Here is an 18,613-nt window from a genome sequence, read left to right on the forward strand (position 1 = left end):
TCTCCTCATCGCTTATCTGATTTTCTGGGGTTTTTCCTTTCTCCCTCATCTGAGTTATAGTTCTCTGTCTTTTCATTTTTGTAGGTTTTTGGTGTGGTGACCTTTTTACAGACAATAGAATTGTAGCCTCTCTTAATTCTGGTGTCTGCCCCCCTTGTGGCTGAAGTCAGTATGGAGGCTTGGTGTAGGCTTCCTGATGGGAGGGGCTGATGCCTGCCCACTGGTAGGTGGAGCTGATTCTAATCCCTCTGGTGGATGGGGCTTTGTATCTGGATGGGATTGGAGGTGGCTGTGTGCCTGAGGGGTCTGTAGGCAGCCTGTTTACTGAGGGGTGGGCTGCGATCCCACCTGGATTGTTGTTTGCCCTGGGGCTTCTCAGCCCTGACTCCTGGGTGGGGCCAGATTTTCCCAAATGGCCACCTCCAGAGAAAGGCACTGCTGCTGAATATTCCTGAGAGCTTTGCTTTCAATGTCCTTTCCTCGCAACAAGCCACATTCATCCCTGTTTTCCCAGGATGTCCTCCAAGAACTGCAGTCAGTTTCAACCCAGATTCCCTTGGAGACTTTGCTTTGCCCTGGGACCCAGTGCACATGAAAATCCGTGTGCGCCTTTTAAGAATGGGGTCTCCATTTCCCCCAGTCCCGTTGAGCTTCTGCACACAAGCCCCACTGGCCTTCAATGCCAGATGCTCCAGGGGCTCTTTCTCCCAGGGCCAGATCCCCACACTTGGGAGTTTGCTGTGGGGCTCAGAACTCTCACTCCTGTAGGTGAGTCTCTGTGAACCAGTTAGTTTCCAGTCTGTGGGGCTTCCCACCCAGGAGGTATGGGGTTGTTTATATCATGAAATCACCCCTCCTACCTCTTGATGTGGCCTCTTCTTTTTCCTCTGGAGTCAGATGTCTTTTTTAAGGTTTCTGGTCCATTTGGTTGAAGAATGCTCAGCCTTTAGTTGTGAATTTTGTTGTCTTTAGGAGAGAAGTTGAGCTCCAGTCCTTCTATTATGCCATCTTAATCCCATCTCTCCCCCTTAGGCTGTTTCCACACTGCCAACCCTAGTCCTCTCCCTGGAACTGACCTCCTTAGCTCACCCCTGTCTGCGTGTCTCTGGCTGTGGTGTCCTGGGTGTGGTACCGATGGTCTGTGTAGCTCTCTCTGCTTTGTCCTCCTCAGTTGGGTGCTGCAATTTCCCCCAAGGCTTCGAGGCTCCCTCTTTGTCCTGGCTGATCTTTCCTGTCAGTTAGGTGGCCTCCCAGGTTGTGGATTCCTTTCCTCTTTCATAGTTCTCTCGCAGGGGTGCTGGTCCCGTCCTAATTCCTCTTTTTCCCTTCTCTCCTCTCCTCTTCCCTTCCCTTCCCGTCTCTCTCTCTCTTTTTTCCTTTTGTTCTACTCAGTTATTTGAAGGGTTTCTTGCCCTTTCAGAGGTTCTGAGGTCTTCTGCCAGTGTTCCGTAGATATTCTGTGCAAACCGTTCTACATGTGAATTTTTTTGATGTGTTTTGTGGGGGAAGGTGGGCTCCACATCTTACTCCCAACCATCTTGATCCCGACTCATTTTTTTTTCTTGATATTAGTGCTGGTTACTCAGATATGCTTGGTTTTTGAACCTGTATCTAGCAGATGACCGACCCAAGCTTATAGAATAAAAAGAGTAAGAATATAAACAATATATTCTTTAATATAACATATTTTAAATAACCTTCTTTGGTTTGATTTTATTTTACCATAGAGGGGAATGTCAAAATAGCCAGTTCATTTGTCCCTTGTCTCTTCACCAGCTATTCATTCAATAACTATTTCCTGAGAAATCACTATGTGAAATAAACAGAACAGACTGCTCTTGTTTTGTGTATATTCTAGTAAGGGAAAATCAGTGATAAACAGTCTATCGTTCAATTTTGCTGATTCAGGAAGGTAGGTCATTTCTGCTCTTTACGTTGGAATTCAGGGAGAGTGACTGGCTGATGCAGAGTCGTTAGAAAACATGGCATTTCTCCAGTGTAAAATAAGTTTTTAGCTGCTTTTCAATGAATCTGGCCTTCATGTCTTTGAAACTGTTTTGAAGAGCTATTGTAAAATGCTGGGAAGGTGTTAACAGGCTCAAATATAGAAAATGAGACTAGAGAAGTAAATTAGGGAGAAGAAAATTCATAAAAATTTAAATCATCCTAAAGTTTGAAGTGTAGTTAAAGGATGAATGAAGCATATACTGTGAGTCAGTTATTCCTGCAGTAACATTGGGGATATAGTTCAAGGTCTTTTTCCTCAATTAGATGGGGTGAGGCTCAGTATCTTTATCTAGAGATATAATATTATATTCCTATAGTGTAAAGCCATGCATGAAAGTTGTTACTGGTTCCCTCTGTCTCCTCTTGTCAGCTCTGGGATTGATCAGTCACAACTGATGCTCCGGGGGAGACAGATTTCATGCTTTCTGTTACCAAATATTGATTTATTGAGCATAGCGATAGACATTGGGGATATCCTGATGACGAGAGATTGTCTCTTGCCCTTAAGAAGCTCACCATCTAGAGGAAACTTGGAACGCGTGAATTGTCAGTTAAAACACAGAGGTTCAGTGTTACTGCAGAGGGTAGGCGTGAGGTGATGGGGGGAGGCGTAACCCCGTCAGGAGGGGCCTGGAGGATTAGGGAATGCTTCCTGGCAAGTGACACACACTCTCAGACTGAAGAAGCTCCCGGTCACCCGTGTGACTGAAGAACGTGAACGTGGTGGGGTGAGATGGGAAGAGAAAGCACCTCGCAGCCTGGGCGCGAGAGGTCCTGGGATGTGTTGAGAGCGTGTGGAAGGGGCCCTGCACACACGACGCGTGAGTGAGAAGGTGCAAGACCTGAGACTGGAGAGGTAAAGCCAGAAGTGGGACATGAAAGACACAATCCGTCACATCACAGGGCTTGCACTTCACGCCAAGTGCAAAGGAGAGTCACCAGAAGGTTCGAAGTGGCCAGTGACAGGATCAGATCTGTGCTTTAGAAAGACTGGCTGCAGGGTGAAGGGTGGTTGAAACAGGGCTGTGTTGCCAGCACATGTATTGTGTGAATTAGAAAAACAACTTGTGAGTTAGAAAAACATATCCCCTTTGGGAAGACAAATGACCAAGTAGTGTCCCTCCACCTTAATCTTGGAGCCAGTTTGGACCATGCCTCACCCCACTCTCCTTGCCCCTGACAAGGCTGGGTGCTGTCGGGCTGGACACAGCATGCACGGTGGTTCCCAGCGGCTCTGTTTGCCAAGAGTTACCAGGGACTCAGGGGAGAGATGCTGGGGGCCTGAACCAAGGGTAGAGACAGGTGGAGGGCTTTTTGAGATGATTAGAATTGACAGGATTTGGTGACTGGTTGTAAGGGGTAAGGAAAGGGAGTGGAAGCGTTTCTGTACGTGTCGTGTTTTCAGATACTCAGCACTCATCCGTCCCCTCTCCTCTTTCATTCTCTCCTCCCAGGATGCTGTCCTGTTCCCCAAAGAGCTCACTGTATAGTTGAGGGGTGTTAGGGAGGCTGTGTCCGGTGTGTAAGTGAGTGCACTTGGGAGTTAGATTCTGTATGGAGAGAGGAGAATGGGACACAAAAGGAGGAGTGCTCTCTTCTGCCAGAGAGAGGGGGAGGCAGCAGGGGAAGGCAGCGGGGGTGGGATTTTCAAAGAGGGGCGTGTGGTCAGAAGGCAGAGAAGGGATCCCGAAGGTGTAGGATTAGACGTGGGGAAGGATGCGGGGAGGATGCTGTTCCTGATAAAGACCTAGACACGTAAAACTGTGTGAACTTTTAGAGAGCTGAACATCTGACTGATTAAAGGAGTGCAATCGGGGGGGGGGCGGGGGGGCGGTGCAGTAAGAGGTAGGGACGTGGAGGCGAGGGCCCCATGGTGGTGAGCCTGGCACTCATTCTTCTGACAGATACTTGGTGCCTGGAAAAAGTGATGTACAAACAGTCATTCTCTCTGCCTTTGTGGCACTTAGATTTTTTTTTTTCTTTTTATGGCCACAGCTGTGGTATATGGCAGTTCCCAGGCTAGGGGTCAAATTGGAGCTGCAACTGCCAGCCTACGCCACAGCCATAGGGATGCGTGATCCGAGCCGTGCCTGTGACCTACACCACAGCTCATGGCAACACCAGATCCTTAACCCACTGAGTGAGGCCAGGGATCAAACCCACATCCTCATGGACATTATGTCAGGTTCTTAACCTGCTGAGCCACAATGGGAACACCTAGACTGTATTTTTAAACCAATTTAAGAGGTATTTTAGTTTTGCTTGTTACTTTGGGGGCAATGTGGTAGATGCTTGGAGGGAGTAGAATGAAGACCCAGAGACCAGGTAGGGACCATGTTTTTCCAGGATACGGAACTGAGGCTGCATCCCTGAAGGGGGGCTGAGGAGAGACACAGGCAGGGCGATGCCAGTGACAGGACACAAAGTTTGAGGGAATCGGAGGGTCAGGGATGGCTTCCGGGTCCCCGATTTGAATGACTGGATTGTGAGGTATTTTCTTTTTCTGAGATTAGAAGTTCTGAAGGAGCTATGAGTGCAGATCATATTTCAGTTTCATAGAATTACTTCATTTCCTTATCAAAAATTGACAAATACGTATCCAAACAGCTCTCCAACCAACCCACACTTTCCAAGTTGTCTTTGAGTGTGTGTGTGTGTGTGTGTGTGTGAGAGAGAGAGAGAGAGAGAGAGAGAGAGAGAGAGAGATGATGATGATGGGGCAGAGGTTGGAGATGCAGTGGGCATTCAATAGCAGGCTTTTCTCTGATGGCATTATGCCCTGACATTAGACTGTGGACTCTGGAGTGCCCTGTTTTATTTCTAGGAAGAAATTTCGATCAAGGGCCCAGATATATTTGAGAAACCGCATGGATACACGCTTGTAGGAAAGCACAGGAATATGATTTTTTGCTACTCCCAGGTCCAAGCAGATATTCAAATCATGGAGTGAGTGATGGCTCTGCTTCCATATCACCAGATTGCTGCTTTTCAGTTTCTCATATGGCTTTACCACAGTTTTGTGGAAAAGTCACCCCCTTATCTCCTGTACCATGTGGGGTCAGGTGACAGGATACATAGCGTGTAGCACTTTGCATACATTCCTTGAGGTCAAACATACCAAGAACTAATGTGCGGGTCATCATATAAATTATTAAAGAAAACAGGGCACCAAGATCATAATTCAAATAATTATTTTGCAGTAAGTGTTACTTGAGTAGACGTGTAATGGGGTGTTATAGGTGCGAAGGCAGTAGGACCACTTCATGTTGCATTTACCGCCTTTTGTAAAGGTATATATTTTTTTCATGAGCATTCCTATGTAGTGGTCAGGTCCATCACATGAGGACACAGCCTGGGTTTTGTGGAACTCCAGGGGTGCCATTAATATAAGACATGGTTTAAATGGATCTCTTTGGGGTTGGATATGTGGTAGTCCTTGAGAAGAATTACATGGAAGCCGAAGACAGAAATGGAGGGCAGTGGGGCCAGTCCAAGGAAAGAAGCCATGCTGGGCCCCAGAAGTGGCGGGTGATGATGGGAGGGCTGCCTGGGGATGAAGGGCCTCTTCTTGCAGAGGCAGGTGGCTGATGGGGAAGTGGACACGAGTGTCCGCCACAGAACGGAAGGAAGTGGGAAGATGGTGAGAGTTTGGGGTCTAGGGAATGGGTCTGGTTTGTCACCAGTCGATTTGTCACCAGTCGGTTTGTCACCGTAGGTTCGTGCAACAATACTGTGAATGTGATGACGATGAAGTCAATGTATTGAACAGTGTTATCTCTTTGGAACATAAGCATGGAAAATAATGTTTTTCAGTACTTAGGATGCGCTGTATGCTGTCGAGTTCCCCTGTCTCACTGGTTAGAAATTTCTCTTACTGACATGACAGTCAAATTCCAGAAGTATTGTCAGTTTGGGGGTTCCGTTTGGTTTGATGGTTAAGACCCAATCGTATTCATTTCAAGATATGTGTTTTTACTTGAGCTGCTGCTTTCCTCTTTCCCTTCCTCTAAGTCAAACCAGACTTATGCCGCTGATATTAGTGTCTTCTCCCTTTTCCAGAAGTATCCTGCCTGAGTCTTGGTGAGGAGGAACAGGAGAGGCCAGTGTCTCCTCATGAGACCATCTGACATCAGGTGGTTTCAGGTTTCACTGGTGATAGGTGTCCCAGAGTTGTTCTCAACCAGGTTCTAAGAAGGGTACTACGAGGTTCTCCTCTCTACAGCTCTCCTCTCTACATCTCTCTCCTCTCTACAGCTGTCCTCTCTACAGCTCTCTCCTCTACAGCTCTCCTCTCTACAGCTCTCTTCTCTACAGCTGTCTCCTCTACAGCTCTCTCCTCTCTACAGCTCTCCTCTCTAAATCTCTCTCCTCTAGGCTGTCCTCTCTACAGCTCTCCTCTCTACAGCTGTCCTCTCTACAGCTCTCCCCTCTACAGCTGTCTCCTCTACAGCTGTCCTCTCTACAGCTCTCCTTTCTGCAGCTGTCCTCTCTAAATCTCTCTCCTCTACAGCTCTCCTCTCTACAGCTGTCCCCTCTACAGCTCTCTGCTCTACAGCTCTCTCCTCTACAGCTCTCCTCTCTACAGCTCTCCTCTCTACAGTTCTCCTCTCTAGAATTCTCTCCTCTACAGCTCTCTCCTTTACAGCTCTCCTCTCTACAGCTCTCTACTCTCTACAGCTGTCTCCTCACAGCTCTCCTCTCTACAGCTCTCTACTCTCTACAGCTCTCTCCTCACAGCTCTCCTCTCTACAGCTCTCTCCTCTCTACTGCTCTCCTCTCTACAGCTCTCTCCTCCCTACAGCTCTCCTCTCTACAGCTCTCTCCTCCCTACAGCTCTCCTCTCTACAGCTGTCCTCTCTACAGCTCTCTCCTCTCTACAGCTCTCTTCTCTACAGCTCTCTCCTCTGTACAGATCTGCTCTCTACAGCTGTCCTCTCTACAGCTCTCCTCTCTACAGCTCTCTCCTCCCTACAGCTCTCCTCTCTACAGCTGTCCTCTCTACAGCTCTCTCCTCTCTACAGCTCTCCTCTCTACAGCTCTCTCCTCTACAGCTCTCTCCTCTGTACAGATCTGCTCTCTACAGCTCTCCTCTCTACAGCTGTCCTCTCTACAGCTCTCCTCTCTACAGCTCTCCTCTCTACAGCTCTCTCCTCTCTACAGCTCTCTTCTCTACAGCTCTCTCCTCTACAGCTGTCCTCTCTACAGCTCTCTCCTTTACAGCTGTCCTCTCTACATCTCTCTCCTCTCTACAGCTCTCCTCTCTGCAGCTGTCCTCTCTACAGCTGTCCCCTCTACAGCTCTCTGCTCTACAGCTCTCTCCTCTACAGCTGTCCTCTCTACAGCTCTCTCCTCTACAGCTCTCTCCTCTCTACACCTGTCCTCTCTAGAGCTCTCCTCTCTACAGCTCTCCTCTCTACAACTGTCCTCTCTACAGCTCTCTCCTCTCTACAGCCATCCTCTCTAGAGGTCTTCTCTCTAAAGCTCTCCTCTCTACAGCTCTCTCCTCTACAGCTGTCCTCTCTACAGCTCTCTCCTCTCTACAGCTCTCTCCTCTACAGCTCTCTTCTCTACAGCTCTCCTCTGTACAGCTCTCCTCTGTACAGCTCTCCTCTCTACAGCTCTCCTCTCTACAGCTTTCCCCTCTACAGCTCTCTCGGCATGAGAGATCCCAAGCTGTCACCTTCTACAATTCTACTCAGTCAGTGAGAAACTCTTCACTTCTTGATGTATCACCCATGCATGAAATCCTTAGTGCATGAAGGTGGTCATGCTGCAAATCTGTGTTCAGATCTCTCCCTGATCATTTCTTCCATTTTGGCAGCGTCAGGAACTCTGCCCATCAGGGGTTCCACAGTGCTGCTGTGAGAGGTTTACATCTCCTGGCTTACGGGGCTTCCTGAGATTTGCATTTATTAAACAAAACACTGTACTCCTCAAAAGGCCAACTCTTTTCTCTCTCCTGGCCTTCTTGTATTGGGGGTAGTTAACGGTAGTAGAATTGGTGGATGGGCAGCTTTGGCTGACCTAGTACACCTTGCCAGCTATAAGGAGATGTGGCGTGCAACATTCTAGGCTTGGATCCTGCTGTGCAAGTTACCCTTTCTTCTCAGATTTGGGCCTGCAAGATTGATTTTAGGAAAATTATATCCTGGTGGGTAGTAAATGCTACCTTTTCTTTCTAACAGTAAAGGTCACACTGAAGGCATAAGCTTGTGCTCTTGGGAAATCTAGATGTGAATGGAAGGTCAGTGTTGTAGATGGTTGGAATTTTATTTGTGTAAGGGGTTAGTGAGTATCATGGGAGTTACGATTATTGAATGACACTTCAGACCACTTTGATAACTTGTAATTCTTTATATCTTGTGATTTATTTAATATCAGTCTTTCTTTTAGAATCTAACCTCCATGACGACTTAGTATTTTATTTTTTCTTTTTCTTTTTTAATTTTTTTTCACTTTCCTTTTCTTTTTTTTCCCACTGTATAACATGGGCCCCAGTTACACATACATGTATACATAATTTCTTCTCCCATTGTTGTGCTGCAGTGTAAGTATCTAGACATAATAGTTCTCAGTGCTACACAGCAGGATCTCATTGTAAATCTATTCCAAGAGCAATAGTTTGCATCCATTAACCCCAAGCTCCCAATCCCTCCCACTCCCTCTGCCTCCCCCAGGCAACCACAATTCTATTCTCCAAGTCCATGATTTTCTTTTCTGTGGAAAGGTTCATTTGTGCTGTATATTAGATACCAGATATGAGTGATATCATATGGTATTTGTCTTTCTCTTTCTGACTTACTTCACTCAGTACGAGAGTCTCTAGTTCCATCCATGTTGCTGCAAGTGGCACTATGTCATTCTTTTTTATGGCTGATTAGTATTCCATTGTGAATATATACCACATCTTCCTAATCCAATCATCTGTTGATGGACATTTAGGTTGTTTCCAGCTCTTGGCTATTGTGAGTAGAGCTGCAATGAACATGTGGGTGCATGTGTCTTTCTTAAGGAAAGTTTTGTCCGGATATATGCCCAAGAGTGGGATTGCTGGATCATATGGTAGTTCTATGTATAGATTTCTAAGGTACCTTCATACTGTTCTCCATAGTGGCTGTACCACCTTACATTCCCACTAATAGTGCAGGAGGGTTCCCTTTTCTCCACACCCCCTCCAGCACTTGTTATTTGTGGACTTATTAATGATGGCCATTCTGACTGGTGTGAGGTGGTTATCTCATGGTAGTTTTGATTTTCATTTCTCTAATAATCAGGGATGTTGAGCATTTTTGCATGTGTTTGTTGGCCATCTGTATATCTTTCTTGGAGGAATGTCTATTCAGGTCTTTTGCCCATTTTTCCATTGGGTTGTTGGCTTTTTTCTATTGAGTTGTATAAGTTGCTTGTACATTCTAGAGATTAAGCCCTTGTCGGTTGCATCATTTGAAACTATTTTCTCCCATTCTGTAAGTTGTCTTTTTGTTTTCTTTTTGGTTAATTTTGCTGTGCAAAAGCTTTTCAGTTTGATTAGGTCCCATTGGTTTATTGCTGCTTTTATTTCTGTTGCTTTGGGAGACTGACCTGAGAACACATTTGTAAGGTTGATGTCACAATGTTTTGCCTATGTTCTCTTCCAGAAGTTTGATGGTGTCTTGTCTTATATTTAACTCTTTAAGCATTTTGAGTTTATTTTTGTGCATGGTGTGAGGGTGTGTTCAAATTTCATTGATTTGCATGAAGCTGTCCAGTTTCCCAGCAATTCTTGCTGAATAGACTTTCTTTTTCCCATTTTATGTTCTTGCCTCCTTTGTCAAAGATTAGTTGACCATAGATGTCAGGGTTTATTTCTGGGTTCTCTATTCATATTTTCTTTTTAAAATTTTTTAAAATTTAATTTTATTGAAGTATTTACAATGTTGTGTTAATTTCTTCTATACAGCAAAGTGTTCAGCCATGCACATATATATCCATATCCATTTGCATGTAGGTTATCACAGAACATTGAGTAGATTTCCCTGTGCTATACAGAAGGTCCTTGCTGATCTTACATTCCACATATTAAAGTGTGTCTGCCGTTCCCAAACCCCCAATCCATTCCTCCCCACCCCTTAACCCTTCCCATTTGGTAACCATATATTTGTTTTCAAAGACTGTGAGTCTGTTTCTGTTTTTTTTGTTTTGTTTTGGTTTGGTCTTTTTGCCATTTCTTGGGATGCTCCCATAGCATATGGAGTTTCCCAGGCTAGGGGTCCAATCATAGCTGTAGCCACCAGCCTGCACCAGAACCACAACAACACGGGATCCTAGCCATGTCTGCAACCTACACCACAGCTCATGGCAACGCCAGATCCTTAACCCACTGAGCAAGGCCAGGGATCTAACCCACAACGTCATGGTTCCTAGTCAGATTTGTTAACCACTGAGCCATGATGGGAACTCTGTGTTTCTGTTTTGTATATAGGTTAATTTTTGTAATTTCTAAAATTCCACATACAAGTGATATCATATGGTATTTGTCTTTCTCCTGACGTACTTCCTTAGTATGAGACCTGTATTCTAAAAACTGTGAGATGCTAATGAAAGAAATCAAAGATGACACAAATAGTTGGAAAGATATATCATGTTCTTGAATTGGAAGAATCAATATTCTCAAAATGGCTATACTACTCAAAGCAATTTCCAGATTCAATGCAATCCCTATCAAATTACCAATGGCAGTTTTACAGAACTAGAACCCAAAAGTTTTCAAAATTTGTATGGAAATACAAAAGACCCCCAAATAGCTAAAGCAATCCTAAGAAAGAAAAACAGAGCTGGAGGAATGAGGATCCCTGACTTACAACTGTATTACAAAGCTACAGGTATCAAAACAGTATGGTACTGGCACAAAAACAGAAATATAGATCAATGGAACAGGTTAGAAAGACCAGAAATAAACCCATAAACTAATCTATGACAAAGGAGGTGGGAATATACAATGGAGGAAAGACAGTCTGTTCAATAAGTGGTGCTGGGAAAAATGGACAGCTACATGTAAAAGAATGAAATTAGAACACTCTCTAACACCATATACAAAAACAAATTCAAAATAGATTAAAGATATAAATATAAGGCTGGATACTATAAAACTAGAGGAAAACATATGTATAATATAAATACTCTTTGACATAAATTGCAGCAATGTCTTTTTGGACCCACCTCCCTGAATAATGAGAATAAAAGCAAAAATAAGCAAATGGGACCTGATTAAAGGGTTAAAAACCTTTGCAAAGCAAAGGAAACCATTTTTTTAAAAACCATAAAACCACAGAATAGGAAAAAATGCAAATGAAGCAACTGACAAGGAATTAGTGTCCAAAATATACAAACATCTTACACAGCTTTATATTGACAAAACGACTCAATTAAACAATGGGCAAGAGATCCAAATAGACATTTCTCCAAAGAAGACACAGATGGTCAAGAAGCCCATGAAAATATGCTCAATATTGCTGATTATTAGAGAAATGCAAATCAAAACTATAATGAAGTACCACTGCACACCATCAGAATGGCCATAATTAAAAAGTACACAAATAGTAAATGCTGGAGAGGGTATGGAAAAAAGGGAAGCTTCCTACACTGTTTGTGGGAATGTAAATTGATACAGCCACTATGGAAAACAATCTCACTCCTGCGCATCTATCTGGAGGAAACCATAATTTGAAAAGATACATGCACCCCAATGTTCATTAAAGCCCTATTTACAATAGCCAAGACATGGAAGCACTCTCAATATCTATTGACAGAAAAATGGATAAAGAGATGGTACACACATAGAAAGGAATATTACTCAGCCTTAAAAAAGAATGAAATAGAGTAGTATTTTCATTTACCATTCTATCCACAACACTTAGCTGCAAAGCATTGGTAAATAGTAGGGGCTTAATATTTTGACTGACTGATGGACTGGTGGCCCTTAGTGCTAAGATCCCTAAATTTGGGGTACAACAGTACAAAGCTTCTCAGCATGAATTCTGCTATGAATTGAGCATTAAGTATGTGCAGGAATGAGGCCAAGGACCTGCCATTATATAATGGGATTTACACAGCCCTTAGGGGTTGGTATTAGTATACCACTTTTACAAATGAGAAAAATAAGGTGTAACTTCTGTTGCTATTATACCAACGCCTAATTACAAAGAACTGTTTTAAAGTTTTTATGTTTATTAATTCAGCATATATAGGTTAAAGTTATTATAATATTTTTAGTGATATTTACAAAGCTTTACAATTGTATTACAAATTAAACCTCTTTTGCCAACATATTACTTTCCACAATTTCTACTCCTTCTCTACACTCTATTCAAAGTCGAGATTCTTGAAAGAATTGTTTACACACAATTTCTCTATTTCTTCACTCTACACTTTTTCTTTATCAGGTTTTCTGTTGTTAAGGTCACTGATAACTGTGTTATTCATTGGTCACTTTTCAGCACTAATCAGAAACTGTTGACTGCTCCTTCTTGAATCACTCTTCTTTTCTCAATCTCACACATTTGAGTTTTCTCATTTGTATTGAGAAGCTCTTTCTGTTTTTTTTCCCCCCTTGGGCAGTTCCTCTTCTTCAATAGCAAAACTATGTATATCATGTGGAAATTGGTAAGAATAGTATCTTAAGTTGTTTTCATTTGGCTTTATGACTGAATCAGTAAATACACAGTGTCAAAGGCTTACAAGATAGGGGTTTAAGTGGGTAGGTGGGCACAATGCCACATGCCTGCAGTTCCTCATGGGGATGGGCCAGAAGCTCTGATATGTTTGTGATAACTCGATCAACTATTAGATCATGAATGATGCCTTTGGGCTGTAGCGGAAATCCCACGCAGAGCCTTTACGCAGCAGGTGCGATCCCTAGTTTATCCTGGACTATGGCCAGAGTTAGCTTTGTGGGCTTGAACTTTGTACAGTTGCACAGTTCTCCATGCACAGAAGGTCCTGGAACTTCAGTGCTTTGCTGCTGCCATCTTGAAACCCTCATTACTTTTTGAACAGAGGCTGCTCATTTTCATTTAGCCCTGAGTCCTATAAATTTTGTAGCTTGTTCAGAATACAACAATGGTGGCCACTCATTTGTTTTTCTGATTCTTACTAATTCACAATTAGCTACTTGATTAGGTCCTAGAAACAGATCTGAACCAAGGCCTGACCTAGAAGGGGAGAGCCTACAGCCGAGACCCACCTGGGCATAGCTGTTGTACCAGAGCATCCGGGAGGGTACTAACTTGCCTGGTAGGCTTTGCCCCCAGAGCTGTGGGCCTGGTGGGTGGGAAGGACACAGGGAAAGTCTGGCTTGTGTATATTATTTCTGTCACCATCATAGGATTTCAAGCTTTTATTCCCCTCCGAGTAAAAGGCCAGCTGTCCTACAGTTACCCTTTCCCTACATTTTCTCCCTGTTCACCTGTACATGCATAGCTCTTAGCATTGCCTGAACAGGTGCCAGGCCACTAGAGGAACTAATTGTGCTGATGGACCTTCTGCCTCAATAGCACAGTTCCAGGTGCTCTACTGTGCTGCTCATTTCTAGTGAATTATACGGGAGTAAACCAGCATTCCTGGATGTGAGGGTCTCCCATGTATTTCCTCTTCCTTAGCTTCCTTAACACTGTCTTCCATATCAAGGAAGTGCAGTAAACATGTCCTTATTTATTTCTATGTAGTACTATATAACCGAAGACCTTTGGCGAATATATAGTAAAGTCGATTTAAATCTAAAAGCACTAAGACCAAATTCATTGTCCCTCAGATATTGCTTGTTTGCCTTCTTACACTTGTGTTTTGACCACTCCAACAGTTTTAACTTCTTGATGAAATTTGAATTTTTATAGAGAACTTTTGTGTCAGATAATATACATGACCAAGTATGAATATGAAAAAGGATATTTTATTTATCCCTTTTTGTGATAAAACAGTGAATAAATACAATTATTTAATATCGAGTCACAATTTTTCAGATAGCCCTGAATTTTATATTTAATCAAAGTAACCCTTCTGAAACTCTTAAAATTATTTGCATGAGTTCATGATCATATATATATCATAAATTTTAAAATCCAGAAACATCCTCTACTTTTGTTGTTGATGTTTTTTAAAACCCTGTTCTAGGTCTTCTCGTATTTCTATTCTTGTTTAAGACGCAGATGGTGACACTTAAAATCAGGCTCACAATTACTACAGAGCCAACCACTATCAGCACCAAGGTAGAGATGCTGACTCCGGATTTAGGGTTATCAGGACCAGGATCTGGATGACTGTCGTCAGGAGTGTAATCTGCTTCGGGAGTAAACAGAGCTACTTGTGCAATGTTGGATACTTTCGATGTCAAGTTGCTCTTATCCACACTTTGAATGGCAATGAATATGTGGGTTGCATTTTCTTCTGAGAGATTTCCTGGTTTGAATGCAAAGCTTTCCTTGGTGTTGGCCTCGCTTGGTAACAGATCAGAAGTGTTTATTTGCAGAGCGTCGTCAAAATTATCCCTTAGATCCAAGAGACTTCCACTTATTCTTATGATATACTGTTCAGCTAAGAAAGAAAAAAGTTACATGTAGCTTAGAAACTAGAGCGTACCATATTAAATTTCTTTTTATTATTTCTCCTCAAAAATATTTAGTTATGTCAAGCTTATAATCATATCCAGAGCCTTATTTATGTTTCTATAAATACTGGATTCTGATTTTTAAACTCTGCCAAATGATCCCTTCTTTGTATGAAAAGTGGTATCAGGAAAAATGTGTCATATTTGATGATTCAAAACGAGATTATAAAATTAATACTTTTATAAGCTATTCATTGTACATTGTTTTCCTCTCACACGCTCTCACACCCTTGCTTTTGCAACGAGCAACTTTCATTTAATCAACACCTTGTGACCTCTCATCCTTACCTGTTCCAACATCAAAATCGTCTCCCGGTGCCGTCCACGTTATCCTGATCTCATCCTCATCTGAGGTGGCCTCCAGGTCTGTGATTTGACTCGGTGGGTAGAGGTCAGGCAAGGGGCCACTTGGAACATTTGAAACCACAAATGCACCTCCTATTGCTGTTCTGGTGAAACTCTCCAAATTTGTCTGAGTGTTTTCATCAATTTCAGGTCTTGGTGGATTCTCTTCAATTGTCCCTGCATGAACAATTCCTGGTATTTAATGGGCAAATCTGTACTAGTATTTTCAGAACTCAACGAATTGTATTTCCTAGCCCACATATTTCCCTTTTTTTCCCCATATACACAGTCACATGTTACTAATTTTGGTGACAAGGTCATAAGCATGCAATTCTTTCTTTAGCATCCTGGTCCGGGTACTGTAGGGTAGAACTGGATAATGAATTGCTTTGGAACTAAGGCTGCACTGAATGTGAATATTTTTATACAATTCAATATATGTCTTAAAAATAAAGGAATTGCTTTATTTCTCAAGTTATCTCCGAGCTGGGAAGAAAGCTGGGGAAATTGCTTCTGCTTCCCTCAACCACTTGGGCCAGGTTCCTCATTTCTTTCCTGTTACAAGAGTTAAGGGACATACTTTGGGTTCTACTCCAACTTCCAACAGAAAGCCCCTAAAAGTCACAAGGGACAAGACAAAGGAAAGCTAACAAAAATACATTCTTAACCCTTATCATCACCTTCCTCTCCACATTTTTTTCTTTTGACTCAAAAACATTCCAGCAATGTTAGCTCACTTATGTATCTTTCACAGCATATGTAATCTGAAGGATAGATGCTGCCTCTGGTTTGTACTTAGATATGTAGCATATTAGCCTGTTTCCTTCATCCTGAGCTGAAAATGTGGCACGTTACTATTTTTATGTTTTTTGTTTTATAAATTTTGGGACCTAGAAGGGAGCTTAGAAGTCTGCCAATCTCATATCTATTTTTGATGTTTATTATTATTTAAAAAAATTGGAATGTAGCTGTCTCACAAAGTTGTGTTAATTTCAGAAAAGTAAATCAGTTATAAATATACGTCTATCCATTCCTTCACAGATTCTTTTCCCATATAGGTTATTACACATTATTGAGTAAATTTCCCTGTGCCATACACTGGTTTCTTGTTATCCATCTATTTTACATATAGCATCATGTATATATCAATCACAACCACCTGATATGTCTCTCCCTCACCATGTTTCCCTATGGTAAACATAAGTTTGGTCTCCAGTCTTTGAGTCTGTTTCTGTTTTGTAAGTTCTACTGTATCATTTCTATTAGATTCCATATATTAGTGATCTTATATTTGTCTTTGTCTGACTTACTTCACTTAGTATGATAATTTCTATGTCCATCCATGCTGCTGCAAATGCCATTATTTCATTCATCTTTATGGCTGAGTAATATTCCATTGTGCATATGTATCACATCTTCTTTATCCATTCTTATGCTGATGAATATTTAGGTTGCTTCTCTGTCTTGGCTATTGTTAATAGTGCTGCAGTGGACATGGGGGTGGATCTTTTCAAATTGTGGTTTTCTCCAGATAGATGCCCAGAAGTAGGATTCCTGGATCATATGGTAGTTCTATTTTTAGTTTCTTAAGGAACCTCCATACTGTTCTCCATAGTGGTTGCACCAGCTTACATTGCATCAACAGTGTGAGAGAGTTCCTTTCTCTCCACAACCTCCCCAGCATTTATTGTTTGTAGACTTTTTCATGATGGCCATTCTGACTGGTGTGAGGTGATACTTCATTGTAGTTTTGATTTGCATTTGTCTAATAATTTGTGATGTTGAATATCTTTTTATGTTTTTTTTTTGCCATCTGCCTGTCTTCTTTGGAGGAAAGTGTTTAAATATTCTGACCATTTTTATTGGGTTGCTTTTTTTTTTTTTACATAGAGCTGTATGAGATGTTTGTATATTTTGGAGATTAATCCCTTGTCGGTTTCTTCATTTGCAAGGATTTTTTTCCCATTCTGTGAGTTGTGTTTTCATTTTGTTAATGGTTTCCTTTGCTGGGCAAAGGTTCTAAGTTTGTTTGGTCCCATTTGTTTCTTTTGCTTTTATTTTCATTACTCTGGGATGTGGATCCAAAAAGACATTGCTGCTGTTTGTCTCAAAGAGTGTTCTAACTACATTTTCCTCTAAAAGTTTTATAGTATCTAGCCTTACATTTAGATCTTTAATCCATTTTGAGTTCAGTTTTGTATAAGATGTTAGAGGATGTTCTAATTTTATTCCTTTACATGGAGCTGTCCAGTTTCCCAGCACCAAGTTTTGAAAGACTGTCTTTTTTCCACTGTATATTCTTGCCTCCTTAGTCATAGATTAGTTATCTGTAGGTGCTTGGGTTTATTTCTGGTCTTTCTAACCCATTCCATTTCTGGTTTTATGCCAGTATCACACTGTTTTGATAACTGTAGCTTTGTAGTATAGTGTTAAGTCAGGGTGCCTAGATTCTTCCAGCTCTGTTTTTCTTTCTCAAGATTACATTGGCTATTTGGGGCCTTTTCTGTTTCCGTAAAAATTTTGAATTTGTTTTGGTTCTAGTTCTGTAAAAAAAATTCATTGGGAATTTGATAGGGATTGCACTGAATCTATAGATTGCCTTGAGTAGTATAGTTATTTTGATGATATTGATTCTTCCAGTCCAAGAACATGAAATATCTTTTCATTTGTGTCATCTTTGATTTCTTTCAACAGCATCATAATTTTCAGAGTATACATCTTTTGCCTCCTTAGGTAGGTTTATTCCTAGGTACTTTATTCTTTTTGATGTGATGGCAAATGTGATTGTTTCTCTAATTTCTCTCTCTGATATTTTGTTGTTAGTATATAGAGATGCAAGAGATTTCTGTGTGTTAATTTTGTATCCTGCAACTCTTCCTAATTCATTGATTGGCTCCAGTAATTTTCTAGCAGCTTCTTTTGGGTTTTCCATGTATAGTATCATGTCATCTGCAAATAGTGACAATTTTACTTCTTTTCCAATTTGGATTCCTTTTATTTATTTTTCTTCTCTGATTGCTGTGACTAGGACTTCTAAAACTATGTTGAATAAAAGTGGTGAGAGTGGACATTCTTGTCTTCCAGCTGATCTTAGAGGAAATTCTTTCAGCTTTCCACCATTGAAAATGATGTTAGCTGTGGGTTTGTCATATGGCCTTTATTATGTTCAGGTAGTTTCCCTCTATGCCAACTTTCTGGAGAGTTTTTATCATAAATGGATGTTGAATATTGTCCAAAGCTTTTTCAGCATGTATTGAGATAACCATAGAGTTTTTACTCTTCCGTTTGTTAATGTGGTTTATCACACTGATTGATTTGCGTATATTGAGAAGTCCTTTCAACCCTGGGATAAATCCCACTTGATCATGGTGTACGATCCTTTTCATGTATTGGTGTATTTGGTTTGCTCATATTTTGTTGATTATTTTGCCTCCATGTTCATCAATGACATTGGCCTATAGTTTTCCCTTTTTGGGGAGTGTTTTTATCTGGTTTTGATATCAAAGTGATGGTGGCCTCACAGAATGTGCTTGGGAGTGTTCCTTCATCTGCAAATTTTCAGAAGAATTTCAGAATGATAGGTGTTAACTTTTCTCCAAATGTTTGATAGAATGTGACTGT

At 41.7% G+C, this 18,613-nt stretch overlaps 2 protein-coding genes across 2 annotated transcripts in view; one reads left to right on the plus strand and one right to left on the minus strand.

The window, feature by feature from the left end:
• ODF2L (outer dense fiber of sperm tails 2 like) overlaps positions 1 to 18,613 on the plus strand; it is a 362,976-nt gene that overhangs the window by 148,084 nt on the left and 196,279 nt on the right. The window lies entirely within an intron of this gene.
• Positions 14,109 to 18,613, minus strand: part of LOC125130049 (calcium-activated chloride channel regulator 4-like) — a 29,451-nt gene continuing 24,946 nt past the window's right edge. The window contains exons 13-14 of the mRNA XM_047785407.1: positions 14,936 to 15,169; positions 14,109 to 14,574 (exon numbers count right to left, since the gene is read on the minus strand). Coding sequence (XP_047641363.1) covers positions 14,138 to 14,574; positions 14,936 to 15,169 — 671 coding nt within the window. The 3' untranslated portion in view covers positions 14,109 to 14,137. The remainder of the gene's footprint in view (positions 14,575 to 14,935; positions 15,170 to 18,613) is intronic.

This window comes from Phacochoerus africanus, chromosome 6 (genome assembly GCF_016906955.1).
Source record: "Phacochoerus africanus isolate WHEZ1 chromosome 6, ROS_Pafr_v1, whole genome shotgun sequence".
NCBI lineage: Eukaryota > Metazoa > Chordata > Mammalia > Artiodactyla > Suidae > Phacochoerus > Phacochoerus africanus.